This window comes from Ursus arctos, unplaced genomic scaffold, assembly GCF_023065955.2.
Source record: "Ursus arctos isolate Adak ecotype North America unplaced genomic scaffold, UrsArc2.0 scaffold_1, whole genome shotgun sequence".
In the NCBI taxonomy this organism is placed as follows: domain Eukaryota; kingdom Metazoa; phylum Chordata; class Mammalia; order Carnivora; family Ursidae; genus Ursus; species Ursus arctos.
This window is the reverse complement of record NW_026622763.1, coordinates 82,083,023-82,110,825: the sequence shown is the minus strand read 5'-3', so window position 1 is coordinate 82,110,825 and position 27,803 is coordinate 82,083,023. Positions and strand designations below refer to the sequence as shown.

The 27,803-nt window shown below is 39.6% G+C and overlaps 1 protein-coding gene and 1 long non-coding RNA gene across 8 annotated transcripts in view; one reads left to right on the top strand and one right to left on the bottom strand.

The window, feature by feature from the left end:
- Positions 1-27,803, bottom strand: part of LOC123000633 (uncharacterized) — a 116,693-nt gene that overhangs the window by 34,735 nt on the left and 54,155 nt on the right. For both annotated transcript variants that reach the window (XR_008956395.1, XR_007188473.2), the window contains exon 3: positions 1,937-1,996. This is a non-coding gene — a long non-coding RNA (uncharacterized LOC123000633). The remainder of the gene's footprint in view (positions 1-1,936; positions 1,997-27,803) is intronic.
- Positions 1-27,803, top strand: part of PLEKHM3 (pleckstrin homology domain containing M3) — a 173,002-nt gene that overhangs the window by 140,791 nt on the left and 4,408 nt on the right. For 2 of the 6 annotated variants that reach the window (XM_026492066.4, XM_048214276.2), the window contains exon 7: positions 6,704-6,861. In XM_026492066.4, coding sequence (XP_026347851.1) covers positions 6,704-6,861 — 158 coding nt within the window. Of the gene's footprint in view, positions 1-6,703; positions 15,330-16,924; positions 21,361-27,803 lie in introns of those variants that run through there. The other 4 variants (XM_026492067.4, XM_044381216.3, XM_044381218.3 and 1 more) reach the window with 3 other exon arrangements.

Here is a 27,803-nt window from a genome sequence, read left to right as displayed (position 1 = left end):
TGAGGTGTGTTAAATGTCTTTCCCCAGCATTCGGCCTGGCAAAAATAAGTATGCCTGTCATATAAGCCCGTTCTCTTATTAACAGCAGTGTTGAAGGGAATGGAACTGACCACTTTACATTAATTTCTACTGATCCCATCCAAGCAGAAAGACAATTTGATGCCTTTTAAAAATGACATATAGGGCGCCTGGGTGGCTCAGTCGATTAGGTGTCGACTCTTGATTTCAGCTCAGGTCATGATCTCAGGGTTGTGAGATCGGGCCCCACGTCGGACTCTGTGCTGGGCATGGAGCCTGCTTGAGATTCTCTCTCTCCCTCTCCCTTGGCCCTTCCTCCCCCCACTCCCTGCTTGCACTCTTTCTCTCTAATAAATAAAGCCTTTAAAAATGACATATAAAAAAAAGATCTTTTTCCCCCTGCTATAAATCTCAAGTGTTTGAAAGAAGGAATGAATCTAAATCATATAAAGTTTCTATTCAGATTAAGATAAACTAATAGTAAGCTATTATTTATTTATTAATCACTTACTCTGAGTTAGACATTATGTCCAGTGCTTTCATTATATTAAATCTGATCCATCCCTCAACACTGCAAGGTAGATATTATCCTCATTTTTCAGTTGAGGAACTGAGGCTCAAAAAGGTTAAGTAACTTGCCAATATCTCGTGGCTAGAAAGTGGATGAACTAGAATTTGTCCTCAGATCAGCTTTGCCTTTTCCACTGTGCTTTGCTACTTTCCAGTACCCAGAGACAACTAAGTTCTGAGGGGGTATGGAAAACTCTGTAATGTCAGCCTCTCTGGGCGACTCCCTGATGAATCAAACTACCACACACCAGAAAAATACAGCCAAGTTGTCAAGAAGCAAAAACTACGATAGTTAGGTTTTGTTTTGTTTTGTTTTTTAAACAAGCTTTGGCCGGATTTATTAAGGAAGCACTTTTGTGGTTTACTCTGTCCTGATCAGTCCTGGCTTGCTCTCAGTAATATCAGAATCCCCTGGATCAACGCAAATCTACATACACAGTTCGTAGGACTTTTCCCCGTGCTGGGCCCTGTTGAAGACTGTTGTTACCGTAGGCAGTAGTACTGCCTAGGGAGGTGCTTCAATTTAGGGTTGACATAGAAGAGTTCTCATGTCTGACTTCTCTCAGGCTCTCTTGGGCAACTTGTTGGCTTATGGGACATTTGACGTTGTCCTATCCATAGTCATTTTCCGGGTCCATTGGCATCCTGGCAGCTCTTTTCTACTTTGCTCTCAGTTAGAACCTGAAGGTAGTGGCTCCTCGGGATTTGGTCTTCTTTGAGGCCACCATCTTCATGATGTTTATGGAATACGTCCCTAACCTTAAGCCCCCACCAAGATGGCTAGGAATTGGGAGTGAAAGTTGCAAGACTCTTGGAGGCAGGAGATGGTGGTGGAGGTTGGACTTGATTTCTTTTTAAGCAACTACCCAAAGCAAAGATATACCTGATTTTTATTTTTTAAAGGATGTGGTAACTTTTTTAAAAGATTTTATTTATGTATTTGAGAGAGACAGCATGCGAGTGGGGTGAGGGGCAGAGGTAGAAGCAGACCGCCCTCTGAGCAGGGAGCCTGATAGGGGGCTCCATCCCGGGACTCCGGGATCATGACCTGAGCCTAAGGCAGGTGTTCAACTGGCTGAGCCAGCCAGGCGCCCCATATGTCTGATTTTTAAAAAGAACCCTAGGAGATTTCACACCTGGAACCTACTTCTTTATAGTGATGAAACCTCTAGACCAGAAGCCAGAAGAGCTGGATTCTGTTCCAGTGCTGCTAGTAGTTGTATTCAAAGACAGGCTTTAAACCTCCTAAGTATATCTGCACCTCTGGAAAATTATAAGTATGAAGTTTTCTTTTCTCTACTATTAAAGAGATGTATGTAAATTCTAAAATAAATGTAGAGACTATTACCTCACTCTTCTGGAGGGAGAACCTTCAGCATCGGCAGCTCTTTGGCACATGGCCACGAACCTAAGTGAACAAATAGGAAGAACAATGAATCAAGTAGAAAGAGCAAAAACAAGTTCCTGAAGAGCTGAGCAGCCACCAGGACCGTGCGCTCCTAACGCTCCTCCCTAAATCACACAGCAGAATGATGAAAAGTGTTTGTGACACAAAGACGGCCCCAACATGCGACTGCTGCTGCCCAGGAGAAAAACAGGAAGGCATCCCTGGTCAGTCAGCAGGAACTTATGTCCCTGGCAGAGAGGGGATATTTAAAACAAGTGTGAGACTCAGTCTTTGCCTTCAAGCAATTTACATTCTTACATTGCTCCATATAAAATCACCATTTTATAGGTAAAAATCACCATTTTATAGGCAGTATCACCATTTTTATATGTTCAATCTGGTTGGATAAGCAAAACAATCACGTTAAACAATAGTGAAGAGTACAAAACAGCATCAAGTTCTGTATTAAATTATATGATATAAAAGTAAATTATATGAAGCACTAGAGATCCGTAACAGCTGAAGTAGCCAACGATGGTTTTCCAGATCAAACTGACTAGATCTGAGCCATGAGGCCTAGGTGAAATTTAAATAAATGTTAAGAAGGGAAACCTAAGATAGAGGAAATGACATGGGTGAAGGCACAAGAGAAAAAGTAAGCATATTCTACACAGGGAAGTGTTTTCTCACAACGGAAGATACATAGTAAGAAATGGCAAAGGAGCTTGGATAAATAGTATGGAATCAGCTTGTGGAGACACGTGCACACCAAGCAAAGATGTAAGCTCCAATCTTGTCCGGTTCACTCTTATACTATCTAGGACATAGTAACTCAATAGAATTTTATGAAATGAATGAGTGAAGAGTTTTTATTAAAAATAAAATAAGAATTCACCAAGATTTGAAAGAAGAGATGATACTTGATAAAAATGGTGTCCTAAACTGATTAGCATATATGTTGGATGGATGAAAAGGAAAAGACTGGCATCCCAAAATAAAACTGGAAGACGATTTCATTAATTTAGAGAGGAGTGATAATAGCTGGGGCAAGACAGGAGAAAGAGACTTGCACCAGAGATATTCAAAGGAGAATCAACGTGAACCTTGAAAAGATTATACCGGGTAAAAGAAGCCATCACAAAAAACCCGTATGTTGTATGAGTCTATTTATATGAAATGTCCAGAAGAGGTAAATCTATAGAGACTATATATGTGTGTGTAAATCTATAGAGACTGTGTGTGTGTGTGTGTGTGTGTTGTTTCCCTGGGGCTTGGGGGAGTGGGGACAGGTTACGGGGTAAAAGGGAGTAACTGCTAATAGGTACAGAGTTTTTTGCAAGTGTTGATGAGATGTTCTAAAATGGACTGTGATGGATGGTACACAACTCTGTGAATATACTAAAAAACATTTAATTGTACACTTTACATAGGTGAATTACATGGTATGTGAATTATATCTCAAAGCTGTTATTAAAAAGGAGAGGTAATTAATAAATGTGGTGAATGACAATATATATGTGTTTGATGGAGAAAATGAAGCGCTCACTGTAGACTACATAATTTCCAGTTTGGTTCTCGTGGAAAGAGCAAGAATATCCGCTAACACCATTATTATGTAAAATTATTTTAGGATCACCAGATGATGAAATAAGACATGAAACACAAGTAAGAGATAATAGGAGGGGACCAAGTTATTACTTCAGAAAACCCAAAAGAATCACCTAAAAATGATTTGCATTCATGAAAATTCAATAATATCATTATATATAAGATATACACAAATGTCAGTATATTCTAAATACCAGCAATAGCTAATAAGAAAAAATACTATGTAGGGGGCGCCTGGGTGGCACAGCGGTTAAGCGTCTGCCTTCGGCTCAGGGCGTGGTTCCAGCGTTGTGGGATCGAGCCCCGCATCAGGCTCCTCCACTATGAGCCTGCTTCTTCCTCTCCCACTCCCCCTGCTTGTGTTCCCTCTCTCGCTGGCTGTCTCTATCTGTGTTAAATAAATAAATAAAATCTTTAAAAAAAAAAAAAAAGAAAAAATACTATGTAAAAGTTTAACCTTGAAATAACCTAAATAATAGTGTGAGTGGCTTATATAGGGAAAAAACCCAAAATTTATTAAGCTATAATAAATGAATATGTAATAAAATGGAGATATAGGTAAGGTTCTTTGATAGGGAGAATATTATAAAGATACCAGTCCCCAAATTAATTTTTTAAAAGATTTTATCTATTTATTTGAGAGAGAGCATGACCAGAGTGGAGGGCAGGGGGAGAGAGAGAAGCAGACTTCCTGCTGAGCAGGGAGCCTGACCTGGGGCTGGATCCCAGGACCCCTGGCGTATGCTTAAACAACTGAGCCACCCAGGCGCTCCCCAAATTAATTTTTTAAAGCTTATTGAAGTCTCCATGTAGGAATAAATTTACATTTCTGGCAGTGTAAATTTGGTGAAATAATTTCAAAAGCCTTCAAATTGTTCATGGCCTTTATCTCAAGGAAGTTTCCTAATAGAAAAAAAAACTTTATGGGGCGCCTGGGTGGCTCAGTCAGTTAAGCATCTAACTTCAGCTCAGGTCATGATCTCAGGGGCCTGCGATCAAGTCCCACATTGGGCTCCACACTCAGTGGGGAGTCTGCTTCTCCCTGTCACTCTACCCTCTCTCTGTGTCTCCCTCTCTCTATCAAATAAATAAAATCTTTAAAAAAAAAAGAAAAGAAAAGCGAGAAAGAAAAACTTTATGCACAAGATGCCCAGTCTTCTTCTTTAGATTCTAGATGATAACTTTCATGTCTTCTTCCATGTCTTCCCTTCTCACCTCAGTTCCTCCAAACAACCTTTACTCACCTGGTTTCCAGACTGTTCTATATCCTGATGTTTTCCCCCAAAGGGACTATATTTTGTTAGTGCATCTCTGAATGTGTCATTAACCTTGGTTGTTTAGGAAAGAGTAACATAAGTAAAACCAAACTCAGTTGAACTATTGTTACCACAATTTAGAAATAACCCTATGACACATTGGAAAGTGTTTACCGGTGGTTGGTATAAGATTTGGTAGTGGTTATTTCTTCGAAAGTGTGTATCATGTGGTGGTATTAGGAGTCCATGTTACTGGGGTTTATCGAAGTTAATGGTTCTTGAGAAAACATAAATAAAGCAGGTCAACCTATGGCTTCCTGAAGCAAGTGCAGAGGAGAGTAAGTGAAAGAATGGTGGAAAATGTACTTACTTGACTCAAAAAACAGCCAGCATAATTTCTACCCCCTTTATTAAGAAAAAAAAATCCACTCTTATAAAACAGTGAACCTTACTTTTCCGTTCACCTTCTGCATCTTAATATAAAAATAATATACATTGTTTTTTTAAATGCAAAAAAACTACATATATACAAAGTGAAAGACTTGCTTTTCCAACTTGTTCCCATCCTTAGAGTTAACTACTGTTATATTCATTTTTATAACATTGTAAGATTATTCCATGATGTTTAAAAACCACTTTGAGTTTTTATCTCCAGTATTATGTATAGCTTCATTTTTTGCAAAATACATTATTACATTCCTTGTAGTCTTTTTATCCACTACTGCGATTTATTCACCTTGACATCGTAATTTCTCTTTAGTTATGATTTACTACATTTCCCTCAGATATTATTTTTCTGTAAAATTGTCATTTTAATTCTGTATTTATTTGAAAGTATCCAGCTATTACCAGTTATTTCCAAATTAAATTTAATCTTCATTGTTTTATATCAAAATCAGCATGTATATGCATATATATGGGAGAGAAGGTAGAGTGTTTTTCTTGTTAGTACTGAACTGCTGAAGTCTTTGAAGCCCTTCAGTGTTAGTTAAGTGAGGAGGGGTCTGACTAACCATTGGTTCCAGACTTATGGATGTTTGCAGGCCAACAGATAAGGTAACGGCGGGAGGCGGGCAGACGCAAAACAGCAGGACCTAAAAGGGACACCTGCTGACCACAGAGCGCGTGCCTCAGGAGGAGCAAGCAGCCCCTGCTCACACCAGGATCGTCTTCGTGTTGGAATTCAGGCCTCGTTTGGCTAAGTTTGATGATTTTTTCCAAAGAAGCCAAAGTTCTGGATTTTTCTGTGAAATCTCCCATTTATCAAATTGGCTCATTTTCTAAAACACTAAGAGATTTAAAAAAAAAAAAAATCCTCAGGCTGAATGTGGTTCTCAGATTGTGAAATTGCAACCTTTTTATATTAACATACTTTGCAGCAGCAAACAAAACCTGTTTTTCCACGTTTGTTACATGTGTTGGGGGAGATGGTAAAAAGCTATACTATTAACTCATCAGAGGATGGGAGTTACCGAATTTATAACATAAAATTCTACATTAGTATTTACCCTGTATGTTTTCTATTTTGGGAAATCCGCCACACTCCTCTTACATCACACCACAACGGTAAGTTGGTCTGTAAAGTAGCGTTCCCCATTTGTTGGTCCTCAGTCCCCTATACCACACTACAGAGAAAGAGGAATACACAAGAAGTTTCAACATCTTCATTTTCCAACCTCCAGTGGTTTAAACCAGAGAGTTCTTTTGGAGTGAAAATACTACGTCTTTTCTTCCTTAGAGTTGCTGAGAAATTATAATTAGAGGTTTTCCTGTTGTGTAAAGGAAAGGAATTCCAGTCCTCCTATGTCTGCAAGACTTCTGTTCTCAATGAATTTGCTTCCCTGTCCCATTTCTCTTTCTGCAGGTGATAGAAGGGAAGCTGGCTCCATTCTTGGGCAAGGTCATTAAATTTGCCACCTCGCACGTGTACAGCTGCAGTCTTTGTAGCCAGAAGGGGTTCATCTGTGAAATCTGTAACAATGGAGAGATCCTCTACCCTTTTGAGGATATTTCAACAAGCAGGTACAGAATCTCTTGTCTTACAAAAGTAGACCCGGGTATGTCACATGCGGTTTTATTTGGTCAGATCAGGCCAACTTCTAGTCAATACTGTATCTCTGTCTCTTACCTTGTATCATATTTCCCTTATTCTTGGAGAATAGTTTTTACCCTTTGGTTTCCTGTATTTATTCCCAACTCACTTCACTGTCTTTGTCCAGAATGAGATAACAGAGTTGCAAAGAGACATCACCTAGCTCGGCCTTCTTAGGTAACGAAGAGTGTTCGGATTATTTTTAGAATGAAGATGAGGGAGGAAGAATCCTCACAACACTTCAGGGCTAAGTGATAGGCGATGGGAAATCGCAGTCTCAGAGCAAGGCTAAAACTGGACCGACCGCCAGGAATAAAACTACAAGACACTGGGGAACAGCTGTCTGGCTCACCACAGGCTTTACTCCGCAGATGCGCTGCAGTGTGGTGATGAAAGTTTTAGGATCCAAAGGAGAGAAAAGTGGGAGTTTATGTGGGATTATTTCTCTAACCAAAGTAATATTTGGGCATCATCACATTCATTGATTGATGGCTGATTTTCTTCCCCCACTAACTTGAGAGTGGGGTTTTTACTATTGCTTTTCTTGAATCACAAAATGATACATATCACTTTTCCTTTCATTCCAAAAGCATCATAGAAATATATACTGTTTATGTGTCTGTGCACTGGCTTCTTTGGCCATGAAATCATGCCTCATTTCCCACCCAGCAGGGCTTACTTACACTGTGGTTCAGAACAGAAGGGGAGGCATGTAGCCAGGGAGGGCTGAAGCATGTAGGGTGAAGCTAAGATATTAAGAGTTGACTCAGCCCTTCTGGCCTCTTCTTAAACCCAAAGACTCTTTGTAAACATACAGGAACTTGAGTTGGCCCCACTCACATAAAGAGACACACACACACACACACACACACACACACACACACACACTCCAGCCTCGTTTCCTGAGTACAGGTACTTAACTCATGGCCTAGAAATTATAGACTGCTTAAAAATGTACACCACACAAAAACTTGTACACAGATGTTCATAGCAGTATTCATAATAGCCAAAAGTGGAAACAACATCAATGTCCATCAACTGATGACTGGATAAACAAGATGTGGTATATCCATACAATGGAATAGGATTCAGCCCGAAAAGGACTCTGACTGACACATGCTGCCAGTGTGGGTGAACTTTAGAAACATTATGCCAAGTGGAAGAAGCCAGACACAAAAGGCCACATATTTGATGTTCTGTGTGTATGAAATGTCCCAAATAGGCAAATCCATAGAGACAGAAGTAGGTTAGTAGTTGCCTGGGGCATCGGGAAAGGAAAGAGAGTAACTCCTAATGGGTACAGATTTAAGAGCCCAATGCAGGACCAGATCCCAGAACCCAGGGATCATGACTGAGCCAAAGACAGACACTTAACCAGCTGAGCCACCCAGGTGCCCCACAAGTTTCAATAAATTTTTAAAAATTGAAAACATACCAAGTATATTCTCTGACATATTGAATTAAGATCCCCAATAGAAAAAAATCTGAGAAACCCTCAAATTTTGGAAATTAAACAATACACACTGAAAACTTATGGATCAAAGAAGAAATAAATGACAAGAGAAATTTAAAATATTTTGAAATGAATGAAAATGAAATATAAAATGTCAAAATGTGTGGAATGCAGCTAACATAGTACCTAGAGTGAACCTGTAGCTATAAACATATCATGAAAAACATGTCAGAAAGAAAAAAGAAAGAAAGTCTTATATCCATTACCAAAAAATCCACTTTAAGAAATGAGATAACAAAGAGCAAACTAAATCCAAAGCAAGCAGAGGAAAGGAAAGAAGAAAGATTAGAGTAGATACCAATGAAATGGAAGATAGAAAAAGAGTATGTCAAAGAAACCACAAGTTGGTTCTTTGCAAGAATCAACAAAATTGACAACTCTTTGGCTAGACTGACCAAGAAATTAAGAGAAAAGACACACTATTCAAAATCAGGAAGGAAAAAGCAATTAAAAGAATTATAAAGAGCTACCATAAATGACTTTATTCCAACAAGTTAGACAACTTAGATGAAATGGGTAAATTTCTAGAAAGACAAATTATCAGAATAGATTCAAGAAGAAATAGAAATATGAATAGCCCTATAATTAGTCCTGAATTAGTCATTTTTAAATCTTCCCATAAAGAAGCCAGATGGCTTCATGGATGAATTTTGTTGAATATTTAAAGAAATAATACCAGTCCTTCACACAGGAATAAAGAGGGGCATTGCATAATGATAAAGGGGTCAGTTCTCTAAGAAGACCGCAATCCTTAACGTGCACAAGCAGAGTCAAGATACATGCTGCAAAAAATTAGTAGAACTACAAGAAGGAACAGACAAACCCACAACTATACATATATATCCACTATTAAAGAGACTTCAGCACCCCTGTGTCAGTAACTGACAGATCCAGCAGGCAGAAAATCAGCTTAAGCTTATCGTTAACCTGAAAGGCACTGTCAGACAACTGGATCTAATTGACGTCTCTGCCAGTTCATGTTTTTCATCCAATAGCAGGATATGCATTCTTCTCAAGCTCACATGGAACATTTAACAAGAGAGACCATATTCTGGCCATAAAATACATCTGAACAAATTTACAAGAATAGAAATCATGCAAAGTGTGCTCTCAGACCATAATGAAATTAAACTAGAAATCAGTAACAGAACGATACCTGCAAAATCCCAACATATTTGGGGATGAGACAATATATTGCTAAATAACACGTGAGTTGATCATTTATGTCCACACAGAACCCTGCACACAGATGTATGTAGTGGCTCTACTCATAATTGCCAAAAATTGGGAACAACCGAGATGTTTTCCATGTGTGGATGGATAAATAAACTGGTATATCCATGCGATGGAATATTATCCAGCGATAAAAGAAATGAACTATCAAGCCACAAAAGGACATGGAGGAACCGTAAATGCATACATACAGAGTGAAAGAGGCCAGTCTGAAAAGGCTACATATTGTATGAGTCCAACTATATGACATTCTGAAAGGGGCAGAACTGTAGACACAGTAAAAAATAAAATCAGTGACTTACCAGGGGCTTGGGAGTACATAAGGAAAGATGAATAGGTAAAGCACAGGAGATTTTTGGGGAATAAAATTATTCTGCCCATTATACATTTGTCAAAACCTACAGAACTGTACAACACAGAGTGAACTTTAATTTAGACTCTGGACTTCAGTTGATAATAATGTATCATCATTGGTTCATTCTTTATAACCGATTTACCACACTAATGCAAGATGTTGATAATAGAGAAAACTGGGGGTGAGGGTAGGAATCTGGAAACTCTATACTATCTGCTCAATTTTTCTGTCAATCTAAAACTGTCCTAAAAAATAAAGTCTATTAAAAAAAAAACCACAATGCATTCAGCTGAACAGCTGACTCAAATACCAAAGCTGATCAACGTTAATACTTTATTAGAACAATTTTAGATTTGCAGAAAAAATCACAGAGATGGTACAGAGAATTCCCACATACCCCGCACCCAGTTTTCCCCTATTAATATTAATATTATGTATAATATTACAATTCATGAATCAATATTGATACATTATTATTAGCTAAAGTCCATAGCTTTTTCAGATTTCCTTAGTTTTTACCTAATTTTTTTTCCTGTTCCAGGATACCACATTACATGTAGTTGTGACATCTCCCTAGCCTCCTCTTGGCTGTGACAATTTCTCAGACTTTGTTTTTAGGACAGTTTTGAGGAGTACTAGTCAAGTATTTTGTAGAATCCCTCTGTGGGAATAGACGTGATGTTTTTCTTATGATTAGACTGGGTTTTACGGGTTTGGGGAGGAAGACCACAGACAGAAAGTGCCATTCTCGTCACATCAGACCACTGGTACATACTGTCAGCATGACCTACCACTGCAGTGTTTGTGTCAGGTTTCTCCACGGTAGGAACTCTTCTCCGTCCACCTTTTCCATATTATCCTACATTTAAGGAGTGACGATTATGCTCCCCTTCCCTTAGGAGTGGAGTTTATACAAAATTATTTGGAATTCTGCCTGAGTGTTTTGTCTCTTCCTCCCATTTATCTTTTCAAAGTATTTATATTCGTATCAGCATGGACATGTGTATATTTATTTTACATCTGGGGTTATAATCCAAGATGACTTTATTTTGTTGCTCAGACTATTCCAGCTTTGGCCCTCCAGCTCTTGCAGCTGGCTCCTGCATCACTTTGATACATCATAGTGGGGTTTTTGATTTTGATCATTTCCGTACTTTCTTGTGCTACCAGATGTTCCAGCCTCATCATATATATTTCTTGCCCTAATCTTAGAAATAGCCATTTCTCCAAGGAGCCCAGGTTCCTTTTATTAGAGAATATGAGACCAACATCAGGGCGCTAGGTTGCACACATATTTTTAAAGCCGTCAGTCCCAGGACTCATCCCATGACTAAGGGAGAGATGCTTCCCTCTGACTACCTATCAGAATCTCTTGTGAGACTTGTTGGGGTTTGTGTTTTTTTTTTTTTTAAGTCTGAGAATCTATCTTCAAAGGCTCCCCATGTGATTCTGCATCACAGCCAGAAGAATCACTCCTCTAAGATAGCTGTGGCCATAGGCAGAGGTGCCAGATTCTTATAATCAGAATGACCACATTAGCACGTCTGTGGTTTCAGGGAGCCCTTTACCCAGCAAAAAGGAATGCTTAGCTGTTTAGAATCTTCTGTTTCTCTCTTGGTTAAATGCAACTCTCTACGCTTGGACAAATGTCTAAGAGCAAAGGAGTTCTCACGAGCCTCCTTGGAATTCCAAATTTGACAATACTTTCCAGGAATCCATTGAGCTTTCTCTTGGTGTTCAGTTTCCAGTTAAATACTGGGAACAGGGGCACCTGGGTAGCGCAGTCGTTAAGCGTCTGCCTTTGGCTCAGGGCGTGATCCCGGCATTCCGGGATCGAGTCCCACATCGGGCTCCTCCACTGGGAGCCTGCCTCTTCCTCTCCCACTCCCCCTGCTGTGTTCCCTCTCTCGCTGGCTGTCTCTCTGTCACATAAATAAATAAAATCTTTAAAAAATAATAATAATAAATAAATAAATAAATAAATAAATAAATAAATAAATAAAATAAATACTGGGAACGGTTCATGCAAGTTTATGGGAAAGGACAAAAATGAACACTAATAAAAGATTTATTAAAGGAAAACTTTAATCAGAAATTGAGTTGCAAGGGCACCTGGGTGGCTCGTCAGTTAAGTGTCTGACTCTTGACTTCGGCTCAGGTCATGATCTTGGGGTTGTGAGATTGACCCCCTTGTTGGGCTCCACACTGGGCATGGAGCCTGCTTAAGATTCTCTCCCTCCCTCTCCCTCTGCCCTGCCTCTTCTGTTAAAAAAAGAAAGAAAGAAAGAAATCAAGTTGCAGATTTAAAACATGTCCATAAAGATGTGCTGAATAAATAAATGTGATAAAAATAAATGTGAATAGTGGGGTAATTTTTAATATTTACATGTAACTGAAATCTTTATAGGTAAAGTAATATGATATCTGGTATTTGCTTCAAAATAATCTGATGGCAAAAAATAATAATCTGATGGTGGGAGAGAGGGAATAGATAGAAATGAAAGATAATTGTTGAAGCTAGGTGATAGGTACACAGGGGTTTATTATACTATTCTCTCTACTTTTGAATATGTTTGAAATTTTCCATAATAAGACATGTTTAAAAATCTATAAGTAAAAATCTTAGATATATTTAGTGAATTCGTCAGCACATATCCTTGACCACCTTGCTAAAGTCAGCACCTCTGTGTCCTCAGAAATATACTTAATATCCCTTTAGATTCAAATATCATTTGAACAGCGTAATTACAACTCGGTAAAAAGACATTCCACAAGTGTTGGAACTATCCATTCTTTGAATATATGATGTCTTGAGCATCCTGTGTTTGTGTGTTGCGCTGGGCTCCGGACACACAGTGAACGTGGCATGCTCCTCACCCACCAGTAGTTGGCAGTCTCCACGACGAGACACTGAGCCATTAGGCAGTTGTGGTGAAGTGTTGGAGGAGCCACAGTCTAGGGGGTGGACCTGGAGCTCCAAGAAGGGGCATCGTCCATAGGAGTCATGGACATCATAGGTGAAATAGCAGTTCCACAATTTCTAAAACTGTTAGACAGCTCTGTGTTGAACTCTAAAGCACTGCTCTGTGTACTTCAGTATTAGAATATACTCGGTTTTAACGTGCTTATTTGATTACGACCATGTGTCAAACACTGGTCAGCTCTTGAGACTTTCTTTTCCTTTTTGAATTAATTGTTAGGCAGGAGGAAGCTGCATGAATATGTCACTTAAAAATATAGCCCTAGTATTAATTTCTAGAACACTGTCTCTGGCAGACCGAGACAAAGTGTTGGGGTTGTAGGGACATGGCACTAATACGTACCAGTACTGCGGCCAGCAATTTACATATCTCATCATGTCATTCTTAGGCCAGTCCTCTGATGGAATACTGTCTCCTCCGTTTAATAATGGGGAAGCCTAGGTTCAGAGGAGGCAATGAACTTGACCCAAGAGATAAGGCCAAAACTGGAACCCAGATACATCTGACTCTAAAATCCATGCTTCTTCCATTATCCATCACGATTTCTTCTGTACCTATAGTCTTCAAACAATTTTTGCAGTATATAAAAGACATGTGAAGAAATTGTGTCCCTCTGTCATTAAAGAAGCCTACCCCCAGACTGTTATTTTGAATTCTCCCTATATGTACCCTCCTGAAAGTTTTTACACTTGGAACAGTAGGCCAGAGTAGATTAGGGTGGGGGAAAGATGCGCCTTTCTTTGGTAAAATGGCCCAGGGGCTGTGGCAGGGGCTGTGGGGAGCTCCCTCCTCTGCACATTGCTAGGCAGGTCACGAGGCCCAGGGGTGCCTGTGGGAGCTGACAGTGTGCCTTACTCAGGCCGAGTAGGCAGACCCCTGTTTGCTGCTCTATCGCCTCCCCCCATTCAGACGATAATGCCCACAGTTCTACATTGAGGTAGTCTTTCTTCCTCAACACAAATTAATTACATACCTCTCTCTGATTTAAGTAGGAAAACACTAAAATCCAAATTACAGGATTTTAAATACAATAGTAAGATCCAGAATCACAGACCTTAAGCCTAATCCAACATTTACTCTCCTAGAAAAAGGAAAGCACAGCTTTCAGAGAGATAGACATTCTGTTAAAACAGCAATAAAATTCCACATCCCTAAAGAAAGAGAAATGACCAAAAATACCCTCCTTGATTGAGAATAAGAAATAAAAGCTCTAACTTCTGAATTACAAATCAGAAGAGTAGACTGATACCACTCTAAGACTTAAGGGAAAGCAATGACTATAAAAGCAAAAAAAGTCACATATATCCACAAAGTGACCCAGGACTTAGGTTTTTTTTTTTTTAAACCCTCAAATTGCCTCCTATCCAGCTTTCTTTCTGACATCTGTACATATCACTAATCTTCTCTTGCTATTAAAGACATAATGCTGTAAAGAGACCATCCTGCTGCACACATTTGTGTGAAGATGCCATTCCTGAATCTTGAAATGCTTCCAGATCGCAAGTACATAAATACTTCATGTTAAAAACACTCAGCGTGCATTTTAACATGAAACTTACAAGATATACCAACTATCATAAATCAGTTCCGTCCTTTCTGTCTGATCCATTTGGCTTTGTTAATTTTTTCATGTGACATACAAATCATCCCCACAAGTTTTCCAATATGGAAAATATTGCATTTCAAGACTTTATGACCCCTATACCACTTGGGGCCATATTTAGATGTAGGTATACTATAAGAAGATTATACTTAACACTGAATCTGGTGTGTTTCATATAGTAGGCATTCCATAAATAGTTATTATTTGGTTCGGCTCTCCCTAGTATATCATGTGCATTCACTAAGGACACCGACAGTTTTTTAAATAAACTGATTAGTTAAGAAAATTCAAAATACTTGCACCATCTGAAATAGAGAAAGATAGTTTATGATCTCGCTCGTACGTTAAATCCAAAAAAAACAAACTCATAGATACAGGGTTGTGGTTGTCAGAGGCGGGGGGAAGGTGGTCAAAAGGTAAAAACTTCTAATTATAAGATGAATAAGTTCTGGGGATGTAATGTACAGCATGGTGACTAAAGATAACAGTACTATAGCATATATTTTGAAAGTTGCTAAGAGAGTGGTAGAGCCTGAAAGTTCTCATCATAAGAAAAAAATGTTTAACTACATGAGGTGATGGATGTTAACTAAACATTGAGGTCATCATTTCGCAGTATATACACTTACTGACTCGTCGTGTTGTACACCTGAAACTAATACAATGTTACATTTCAATTATATCTCAATAAAACTGGGGGAAATACTTGCAAAGATAAAGGAGCATCGTGAAAGTCTGAATTCACTACTTTATATGGAAGCTTTATCTGTAAAGTTGAAGCAGCTGACCTGCTGTTGAAAGTATTTCTGTGGCGTGAGCATCGGCCTGCCCAGGTCCCAGACATTCACTTGCCCCAGGGAAGGCATCCAAGGGGGTTGTTCTTCCTGTTGAGGGGGGAGGCCATTTGCAGCTCAATGGTTACTGTTCTAAAAGGGTTCTGTGGTTTTTGAAGCACTAGGGTTTGGAGAAGCAGATTGAGTACAACTTGCCAGTTTTTCTTTGTGTACAGTGGTTGATCACTCCCTCCCCTCCTCCAAGAAATAACGATTGCACTCAGAGCCTTGAACTTATCAACACCAAACTCTTACCAGTTGAGTTAACATACTCTGACACCATGTCCAATTTGCACACATTTCAAGAACATTTCCTACATATGTCTACTGAGAATGAACACTGGCCTCATAGAAAAATCCATAGCAAGTGAGTCTCTAACAGGGCCTCTCCTCTTTTTCATTTTAAAAACCGATTTTGTTAGGTTAACTTACAGAAAAAGAAGGCCTCCGAAAGAACTCAGTCCAAGCCCCGTTGCTTTCATCCATCTGGCCAGATTTCAGAAAGGCCCAGCTTGTACTGAAGAACACAGAGGCTCCTCCCAGCACCCTCGTGAATTGGTCTTTGTCATTTTACATTTCATGGCAATCCATACAACCCTGTCCCTGAGGACCTCAACTTGTTGGGGCCTGGACTTTGGTCTTTGCCTTGGCACTTTCTACCCTTCCTGAGGCTTCATGCACACACGAAGTTTCCAATAGCTAATTGTCGTCAAACCTTATAAAGGTTTGTTTAAAAGAGAGAAAGCAACTGCTTTATGATAAAGTATAGAGTTACTTCTAGCCCTCGAAAATGCTGGGATGCATGGTTTTTCTCAGCACAACTTGAGCAGTCCACGAAGGGCTGTGTGTTCTGTGCCCTCACGCCCTTTGATTTGTCCCTGGAGGATAAACGCAGAGATGGCTTTGCCCGAAGTTGTCGCTTACTTAGGTGCCTAGAAAATCACCAAACCCTAGATTTGCCAGCAACCTTACAGAGGCTCTTCCCTTTTTCAAGGAGCCAGTTACAGTTTGTCATTTCTTGAAAGAGAGTTTCATGTTTAGGCAGGAATTTTTTGGCAGGGGTTAGGGAGTAGAACAAAACTCCGGAGGAGAACGAGAGAGAAGCACTGCCCAGAAGCTGGTCTTTCCTTGTGGCTTCCTATTTGTTCAGGCTTCGTTTTTGTCCGTCCTTGCACAAACAGACTGAATACCTGGATTATGCCCTCATCTGGACTCAAATACACATACATTACATACCCTTTTCTCACTAATCAGCCTGACACATTCCTTTGTTGGTAAATGGTTCCAAAACAAACACTGTCAGCGCACCTAATTAGCAGGGCTGGGGGCTGCGCTTGGCAGTCCTGTTACATCCTGTTCAACAATGGAGAACAACAGCCTTGGCGCGGTCGGGCTTAAGGGAGGGAACAGCTCCCCCCAACGCGTAGACACTTTCTTAATGATATTTCCTTTCTGTGGCTTTTCTTGGGAAGCAGCCACTCCGTGCGGATTGTGATGAGGTGTGGCATTCCTGAAACAGCTAGAGAAAGTTGGGACTCCTCTTCCCAGGTACCTGTGCTCCAGCTGCTTACCGTCCGTTCCTCTCTCAGGTGTTGACGCAGAGCAGAGTGAGGAACTTTCTCCACGTCCTCTAACACTGATGATGGCGGACGAGATCCCTGCCTGTGTCCTAGTATCATAAATTAACAGAGATGGAAAGGCCTGTGGAGAGCATTCAGACATTTGCGGGGTAGAAAAACTCAAGCCCAGCATATGCTCGCAGGTTTTGGGAGTGGCAGAAACAGAGTGGCGACTTTTCAAGATGCAGTTCTACTCTTAGGCTATATGACTGCCTGCTCTTAAATGTTATTTATTGTGTCAGTGAAGGTTTTCCTTGATTTAAAAAAAAAAAAAAAAAAACCTCAAACAATGCTAGGTTTTTTGGCTTTTAAACTTTGGTCAAAGAGTAACTTGGTAAATAACATTTCCCCTTGGCCCGATGGCTCCTATATTCACATGTCAAAGTGTTTCAGAACGTCTGCTAACACAGACGAGACTTCTGTGAAACCCTCAGGCCTGACCCGACCTTTAGGCCATTAAGCCACTTTATAAATACAGTGCATTTATAAACATAGTCCTCGCCGGTGAGGCTGCTGCCATTGTTTTTTGAAGCCACTTGGTCACTTGAATAGATGGCTGTCATCTCCGCCTAGACACATTTCTTACCAAGCTTCTTGTTAGGTACCTGGTTAATACTGTGTGATCATCTTATCGCTAAGCATTTCAGACACCCTAATTTTTTGTTGATTAGAGGGGGTAATGTTCATCATTGTTTAACTCACGCTATAATTTTCTAACTATAAAACTGATGTGCATTATAGAAAATTTGAAAAGTACACCAAAAGTATAAAGAAGAAAATTCTCCATGCATATGTATGCATGTTTACTTTTTAGTAAAATTGACAATATATTGAATACATAGTTTTATATGCAGCTTTTTATCACATCGTATCAGAATAAGTTTATAGATAAACTTTTATTGGTGGCTACGTTAACAGGAAAAAAATTTTATTGGTTCTAAAATCATTAAGATCCATTTAAAAAGTAGAGGAGACTAGTCCACAGAAAGGTCACTGGAGTAGGAATACAGAGGTTTAGATGTTATCCCTGACTCTGCCACTGATTTGCTGTGTGACCTTTGACAAGCCACCCTCCACCTCTGGGTTTGCCTGCCCGGTACAGGACACTGTTTTTAAGCTCTTATTGACAGAGAAGTTAGAACTTGACTCCATTCTGCTTCGCATTCTATATTAGTCTGTTTGCTAGTTTGTCATGATGTTTTCAGCGAGGTTGACTATTTTTGATACAATTTACCTATAGGGATTAAGATATAAATGCAAACTGTGATTCAGTCTATCATTTTGAAATAATGTCAGCTCCACGAGGAAATGGACTTTTTTCTATTTTGCTCACTGCTCAATTATCTGCATTTAGAACAGCACATAGTAAATGCTCAATAAATAATTCATGAAGAGTTTGCTTTATTTTTAGTTTTTCAAATCTGTCCTTTTCCACGTATTTATTCTCTTTTATTTCAAATGACTTTTAAACTAATTTCAAGGAAACTGTCTACTTCAATGCAGACATTACCAAGACATATGACTTCATTGAATGATAGCTAGCATTACATCATATGTTAGGGATAGATATATTTTTCTGGCCCAATGAAAACTTTCATGTCAAAAACTTGAGTCTTGCTAAGCTACTCAGATAATTTAATTTTCAAAACAGCTTTCTGGTCATGTTTTAGTGTGTGTTTTTTCCTTCGCCATGCGACTGTAAATAAGTAACCTGAATACACAATAGGGGAGAGGAGTGTTTACCTTTCCATACAAAAAGTGTTGACTCTTCATTCAGCCTGAGCAGTGTGTTCTGAAATGAACTGTTTTATGCTTTAGAATTACAAAAGGTACAATAGTAAATTGGTTTTGTCAGTATATGTTTTTGATATTGTGACACTTTTTCCACCTAATTATGGGAGTACAGATAACAAGATCTTGTTAAACTTGTCTTTTAAAAATCCTTTTTTTTGTTTTTATTTTGGCATCTAATGTATATTATCATGTCTTTGTTAAACCTCTTCAGTATTCTGAATATTAAACCACTCAATGGTGCATCAGGAAATATCGGCATGTGCTATCCATAGCTATCATTAATCATCATCTTCCAGTTCCTGATGCTTTCAAAGCACTTAAGATAGAGAAAAGGCAGCCTACAGATGTTCGTTCTCTGCCACAGTCGCCGCTTGGACTCAATTATGTCTACATATCGTAGAACTTCTGTAGAGTCAGAGAGGAGCTTAGCAGTCATCTGCCCATCACTCCCACCCCCTGACACATACCCCTCCCTTCACCCCTCCCTAGGGAAGCCCGCATCCCCACCCAACACCACAGCCGTAGCTCCTGGGAGATGCAGGCTGTTGAATTCCAGTAGAGTCCCCTTTCTGCCTCTCCTTGTCCTCACAGCACGAGCCTAAAATTTGAGGGAATGCACAAACTAACCTTAGGAGGGCAAAAGACTATACCATGTACCCTTAACTAGTCTCACTTCTGGTGATGGTTGGTGGTAGGATGGTGAAGGAGAGGTTCTCAACAAAAATAATGGGAAGAATTTTGTAAACTTTTGATGAGAAAACAGGAAAAGATAGCATTTAAAAAGTAGTCATTGCTGTGAAAAACAGAAATGTGGGAATTTCCTTTCATAAAACCAATAATAGACTGACTTGCAAGTCATGCACCAGTGGCTGATTCAAAGACAACATTGGAAGCCACTAGCTTGAGCTGACTTGACTTAAACTGAAAAATCTAGATTGGCTTTGAGAGGTGGGAAGCTGAAATATATTAAAGCCCTCTTTTAAGAGGAGTTAACACTTTTTTTCTGGAAAGAATCCTTGATGGCAGAGAGAAAGGAAATTTAAATTAAAAACTTAGCTGGAAAGCAGCTTACATCAATGATTTGAAAGAAAAATTTCAGAATTGAGAATGAAAAGAGATAAGCAGATTTTCCTTGGCAGCGGGGAAGATGTGGGGGCAGGATGGCAGGGCAGGGTGGAAGGAGGGCAATAGTGAGGCCTGAGGTAACCTCAGGGGGAACATGGTTTTCATACAATGCTTGAAAGAGGCACCAGCCAAGGGACTTAGGGACAGAAATGAATGTCAAAGCCGCAGGCAATAAAGATGACTTTTCCTTCCTCAGCTTCCCTGACAATGTGGTGAAGGTCTCCTGTTTAAAAGAGAGAAACCTATCCAGGGGAACCTTAACATTTAGAAAGCAGTACTTAACCCTTCTCCCACCTCACCCAACCCCACCCACAAGGTTCATACTTCAGTTTTTCTCCCTGAGGGGTCTAGAGAGCTTACCCAGGCCACCACTCAGAGAAATGAAAGAGAAAAGGCTTAGTTATTAGTTAGCATAGAACTCTGCTAACCAGACCTAAGCTAAAGGCTCCCATCGGCTTTCCCCAGTGAGCGGCTGTGTTACTGCCTTTGCGTTTCCTTTACTGATAGACTAGCGTCTAGCCTTCTCTACCCTATTCCTGTCTCAGGAGTATACATGCTCAAAGACGGAGCATTTTCAGTGACTTCAAGATGTCTTACATGTCTGCTTATTGCTTGTGTACATAGATAGCTTAGCTAGTTTTCGTAGTAAGATGGTCAGTTCTATCCAATTTTTACTCATATGCAGAGTAAAAATGTTCTAAATAATGTTCCTCACTGAATGAAAGGGACTGTTAAAACATGCATTGTTCTTCACGTTTTCCTTTTGTTCAATAACGTATACCATGTTTTAAGTATTGCCGTTATTTTTCCAAGATAATACATCTCAGTTCATGCAAAGTAGGATAAGTTTAATTAAAGAGTGTATACATTATTAAACAATTGTATCATGTTTCCTAATTTTATAAACATGTAAACAGTCTATTAGTTTACCTTACCAAATTTATACAATGCCTTTATCACTACATAAAGATGAAAAAAATCAAAAAGTCAAATACCTAAAGCCAGATTAGCCCTTAACCACCTGAGATGTTTATACAGGTGCATTTCATTTTAGATAAACCTTATAAATTATACTATAAATTTTAAAAAATTAGTTGATGATAGACATTTCAAAAATTTTTTTATTTAACATTCAGATGGGTGGCAGTAAAGCTTCCTAATATATTCAATATAGAATTTGACCTCTTAAGTTGTCTACATGAAGGGAGACTGTTTTCATTAGCTATAAAAATGTACTGTATACTACGCAGTACAGTGCTGGCATGGGAACAGACAGATCAACGGAACATGATTTCAGAAAGTACGCAAATAGACCCAAGTAATATGGGAATTTAGTACACGATAAAGGTGCCCAGCAAATTAGCAAAACAAAAGATGGAACATTCCTTAAAAGAAACTGGGAACTAGACAGCCATTTGGAGAAAGAAAAATAATACCGCATTTTGCCATACTCTTTACATCCCAATCAATTCCAGATGGATCAAATATTTTGATGCAAAAATAAAACCCATAAAGTGCTAGAAGAAAAGATGGGTGAATATTGTTATAATCTTAAGTGGGGAAGGTCTTTCTAAGCTTGAGACAAACCCAGAAGCCATGGAAGCAAAATGCTTTTAAAATATATTTTTAAGAAGTTAAGTGCTTAAAGTTCTGTAAAGACAGACGTAAACAGGAAACTTGGAGAGATATTTTTAACACATTTAACAAAGTATTAATTAATTTCCTGAATATAAAAAATCTTTAAAACTCAGTAAGTAAAAGTCATTAGACAATGAACTAATTCATTGAAAAAAACATTCAAGTGGCCAATATCTGAATAGCTTAATATCGCTTCTAATTAAAGAAAGTAAAATGAGGTTTTTACCTATCAGCTATGAGAAAATATTAAAGATATGAACTGCAAAGCCCAATATAAAAACATTAATTAATAGCACTTTTCATTTTCATTTTGCAAAGTCCGTATTTTTGTTCTAAATATTTACAACAGTCCTGTCTAATGTGTTTGCCCTGCTGTCTTTGGAGACAACTGGCCTAGAACGGCAGTTTTCAGATTTTCATATTCATCAAATTCTCTGGAGGGCTTGTTGAAACACAGATTGCCAGGTCCCACCCTAGAATTTATGATGCAGTAAGCCTGGAGTGGCACCCGATAATTTTCATTTCTAACAAATTCTCTGGTGATGCTGGACTAGCTGGTCCTGGAACTCCACTTTGAAAACCACTGGCCTAGAACACATTGAGTATTAGAAAATTATGTGATATCATCTCGTTAAGAGAATTGCATTGGTGAGAGGAGACAAATTAGGGGAACAGTCTAAAGTAACGACAAAACACTTTGGGTCTTTCATTTGAATGTCTTTCTCCTTCTAAATTTATATCACTAACTTATTCCTAAGCAATCAATCACGTTGTTCATAAATTTAGAAATGGTTTCCCTTCTGAATTTTTTGCATTGTACGCATCCCCCAAAATGTCTTCTATTTTGGCTCCATTAGGAGTCTTAGTACTTTGAGGAACTGATGCATAAGATGTTAAATAGAGTAAATCCCATTCAGAGTCTTAGGTACAGCTCATCCTTATAAATTATTATTTCTTTTAAAGAGGCTTACTTCAAAAACTTGACAGTTAAATTTTTTAGTTTTACATAAAAAAGGTGGACTGGTGAATCAGTGGAAGTCCATATATAAGGTAAGATTTTTTTTTAATCTACATTAACCAAATATTATATTCACTACCTTTGTCTTAGAAGTAGTAAGACATTGCTAAACGTTTCTTGGGTTCTTAGGTGTGTTGAACTACTTCAGAAATTTTTACAGAAAGCCACTGTTTTTATTTATGGTTCTCTAATGGCTACAATTATAATATTGTTCTAGCTTTTTCTGGAAATTATAGAAAATTCTTAAATTTTCCTGCAGTTTCTTTACTTTCTCCAATATTAAACAAGATTTTCCTAAAGTAATCCCAAGAAGAGATGGAAATTTGTTGAGAATTATATTAACTGCCAGGTGAACCATAAAAAAAAAAAAAGAAAGAAAAGTATCAGAAATATTAGTTTTTTCCTATGCCCAAATAACTATTTCACTCAGATCAAATCTATTAAGATTTCATATATATATACATATATATGTATATATATATGCAGAGTATTAATGAGTTCTTGTCACCATCCACAAATTAGCAAGAAGCATTTATTAGGCATTGGCATTAAAGATAATGTGATTTACCGCTCCCAATGGGATAGCAAAATTAACAAATGAATTAATTAACCCTTGTTTACATTCTCTTTCAAAGCCAAGATTTTAAGTAAAGCTTTTGTCAACGCTATTAACTGAGCTTGGTTTACAAACTAAAAGTGCAAGACTTGTGAAAGCCAAAGGCTTTGTGGTCTGCAATCAGGGAAAAACTCTTCCTTAATTAATTCTGGGGATTAAAAGGTAAATAAAAAGATCACTGCAGGGCATACCAATTGTTCTTCCCATGATCTGAGCCTTAGCAAGTATTTGGGAATGTGCTGAATAACTGGAAGGACCGTGTGGCGAGTAACAGGGGAAACAGAGCCAGATTTCAAGTCAGAAGACGACAATCAAGGTCAGAGTCAATCACACACTTACCAGTTTAGGGACCCAAGAAGCCACCAGTTACTTTATTTCATTATCTCATTTCATTTTATCCATTTACTGACTGACTGACTTACTAAAAATGGGAAAACAAATAGTACCCAGCTCAGAGAAGTATTATAAGGATAATTTCTATAAAAACAGGGTCAAAAGGCGTACAGACGTTGCCTAATTCAAATGTCCAATATTGATCTGGCTGTATTTGCATTTACCCTCTAGAACTATTGGAATAGCTTTACACATTAGCACATACACACCTAAATCTGCCAGACATTTGGCCAAAGAGCTAGATCTTTTCCAGTCTCGTACAGTTCCAGTCAAACCATGTGGAGACCTTTTGGCCCCCCACCCCCCTACCCCCAGCCAAAAAAGGAAAAAACACACACACACACACACACAATGAATAATCCCAAATGCAGTCCATTTCTCACTCTGCGTGGAGCCACACAGTTCCGTAATCCAACATTTCCAGACCCTTTGGTCTCTTCCTCCCTGTTCCACTTGCTTCCCCTGGGGCGCAGGAGAGGGGCATCTGGAGTGTGGGTTTCTAGTAATCCTGGCTCAAGGCTTCACCAGAAGTGGTGCTCCAGGCAGAGTGCAAAACCGACTGTCCCCAGCCATCAGCACATTACTGAAATTGTGTGTAACGTTTCTTCATTTTAACCCTATTGCCCCACGAAAGAAAGAATCCATTCAACTGTATCATATTTAACTCATTTGACCTTAGAATGTTTAGTAACATGCTCTGGGTGTTCTTCTAAACAGCATACGTACCTGTGTACATACAGTAAGTTCCTACATTACACATGCGTACATACGCAGGCATACACCTTATGTGATTTCCTATTTAAGCAAATTATAAGTTATTGGCTTATATTCACTCACTCACACGGTAACAGGAGAAAACACCAACCCAAAACATTAAAATAACCAGGCCCCCATAACCACCTCCCTTAGCTAAGAGATTTCAATAATCATCTTGGTTTCTTGGAAAAACCAGTAATAGCTAGTGGCTCCGTGGGGCACCTTCCATAGTAGCCATGTGCCTGCCCGCACTCGAATGCCTGCTCGCGTGCACGGATTTCTGCACCCCACCCTAGCTGCTGTGGGCTCTGCAGACTGGAAATCAGCCAAAGCTCTGCCCTGCTCTGCAGGCCTGTCCTTCCACTTGTCAGAGATCCAGCCAAACTCAAGGCTGAATTTCAATCTAATGAAATATCTGAGGTCATTGCCTGAGCCAAAAATAAAAATGCAGCAGAAGAATCCAACAGGAGCAAAGCAGAAGCATTTCGGTGACCTCAACTTGGGGCAGGGGCCTTTCGCAGCTTCCTGTGACCTGCCTGTGTGCAGCTAGAATCTGGAAGACACAGACAAAGCCATCGAGCCTGTCTCTAATTGGTCTCACATCATCAGCATTCCAGAACAGGAAACTGTCTGCAGCCAGGAATTCTTGCCGCACTGCCATATTTGAGAAGCAGACCTTTTCCCTTGCACATATGTACTCCTGTCAGTTCGCAGCAAGTCGTTTTCTTGGTTTTGAGAGCTGGACTAAGAACATCGTATCTGTGGCAATTAGATTTCCAGGGCATGAACCTCTCCGTCACCTGCCATAGGTCAGTAAGCTAATGTTTGGGTCAAAGACTGTTCATAAAATGCATAGTCTCATGTGATGGGGCCTTTACTAAGAGAATGAGATCTGCATTGCCCTCCCACCCACAATGGTGGAGCTGTGTCCCCACGCCGAGCCCCAGGAAGGGGACCATGGACAGGTCGTGGCACTGCCCCCTAGAGCTTACAAAGAAACAGACCTAGAGTTCCTTCTTCCTCATCCCACATCACATGGTGTGTGCATTGCTGATATGCATAGGGTTGCATCCAGTGTGGCTGTCCCAGTGGTTAAAACACAGAATTTCTTCCACATAGGACCCCCAAAATAAAGATCCCACAACACTGAACCATTCTAGGTTTTTTCTTGGGGAGAGAGGGTGCTGATGAGGGTTGGAAAAGTCCTTAGAAAGGAATCCTTAATGTTTAATTGACATGTTCTGAGAAAAAGGCAGAGTCAGCTCCTTTTGGCCAAATTCCTGATAACCAAAGCTGTATGTACTAGTCTGTAAGCTATTTCATGGTTTGATTAACCAATGCAAATAAAATTTAAAGTAATGCTCTTCACTTTAAGGGTCCTCCCATTTAGTCCCAGCTTGTCAGTTCGAGACTTTCCAAGGAGTGGCCAGCAAGGCTGTATTCCCACATATCCATCCACAGACTTGGGGGCAAGAAAATGTGGAAAGAGAAGGGTAAAACCCAGGGTAGGCTTTCTCTGCCACCCCCCCCCCCTTGCACAAAATCTGCAAGTTAGAAGGAACCTTAGATAATCCGACCTTTCCTTTTCCTTCTGCGGAGAGTGAGAGGTTCAGGGATGAAGTAACTTACCCAAGGTCCCAGGGACAGTGGGGCCAACCCAGGCCAAGAACTCAGGGCTCCTCACTCCAGTTGAGCCCTCCTCTCTGCAGTAAGCGGCCTTGTTCATATTTTCTGGTCTCCTTTTCATTGTAGATGTTGCTGAAACCTAACTGCTTCCCAGTTACATAAAAGCAATTTATTTTCTGGGGCAAGTATAAGTCTTTGGTTTAGATTTGCTAGATGGCCTACATAGGACATGAAGAAGTAAAGAACACCACAGAGAAACAGCCCAGATGTTCTTGGCCAAAGAGCAGATACATGCAACTGAGGGTCAACCACCAAGATGGCTTTTGAGGAAGACGAAAAAATCAGAGTGAGTTGATAGAAAGTTAAGGGTTACTAAGCAATGCACAGAATTGTGTCATGGGTATTGACTTCCTATATGATGTTCTAAATTAATTTTCAAAAGCACAGGATGGATAGTGCCTGTGAGTTTCAGCTATTTTAACCAAATGATGTATTAAAATATATATATTTGTGAAAATGAAATAAGTAACACTATGTTGGACCTTATTGGTTGGTACAAGCCAGCAGCTGACACTTGGAAATTCCACGGAGGGAGGGCACTGTTTAAGTACCCCCTGGGTACTCCCTCCATGATGCCTTCTCCAGATAGATTAGGTCAATGGCTCTCAACCGGGACGATCTCCCTGCCCCTCCCAGGGGACATTTGGACTTTCGGCAGTGTCTGGAGACACCATTGGTTGTCACAACTTGGGGGGAGGGATTGTGACCAGCATCCGGCGGGTAGAGGCCAGCGATGCTGCCGAACATCTTGCAGCGCACGGGGCAGCCCCCCACAGCAGACAACTCTCTGGCCCCAGATGCCAGTAGTGCCGAGGTTGAGATCCCTGGATTCAGGGCAGCAGTGGACGTTTTCAGGCAAAACCCATTGGACGGCTTTGGTCAACAGCAAATATGTCTCCCTGCAGTTGCGTTCTCTGGGTCTTTGTTCTCTGTGGTGTACAGCAACAACCGAAAGGCAACGACACTGCTGACTCCTGGGAGCGGGGAGCTCAGAAATGAAGATGAAACTGGCGGGCTTTCATTTGATTTATCACTCGGGAACACTGAAGGACATTTCTCTTTCATTATCTGCTGCAATTTTCTACATGGATGATTGCATTGGTAGACTTACCTTATATATAAGATATGTTCCTGAAAAGTTGTTTGTAAAGTCGTATTTTAAATACAGTCAGGAAATTCATTAAACACTAAGGAGCCAGTGAACTCTTTTAAAGTGAAAGGGCCTTTTAAATAGAGTCCTATTCTCAAAGAGGAACATGCCTATATGTTGCATTTTTTAATGCAAATACTTTAGTTTTCCTACACATTTTTCTTACAGAGCTCCATAACTTTTATGTAAGAAACAGTTTCTCTGCCTCCTTCCCTTTCCTGACCTTATTCTTTTCATTTAAAAAAAAAAAATCAGGGGGAAAGTTAACAATAGACTCTCTGAATTTGGGAAGGTCATTGATCAGTCTGTCCATTATACAGTTCAAAAGATGACTGCTGGCTTACAAATGGTTAGAAAATAGAACTTGGTTACATTCTGAAATCATTAATTTTTTATCTCAGACTTTTTTTCAGTTACTGACCTTTGGCTAGAAGAGCAGGTGTACTCAGCCGCTCGGTCGCCCCGTGAGTGTTTGTTGCACCAGAAATACCCAATAAGACTCAACCTCTTTACCGAAGCACAGTGTGGGGGTGTGGGGGAGGCTGGTATCAGCAGAGAT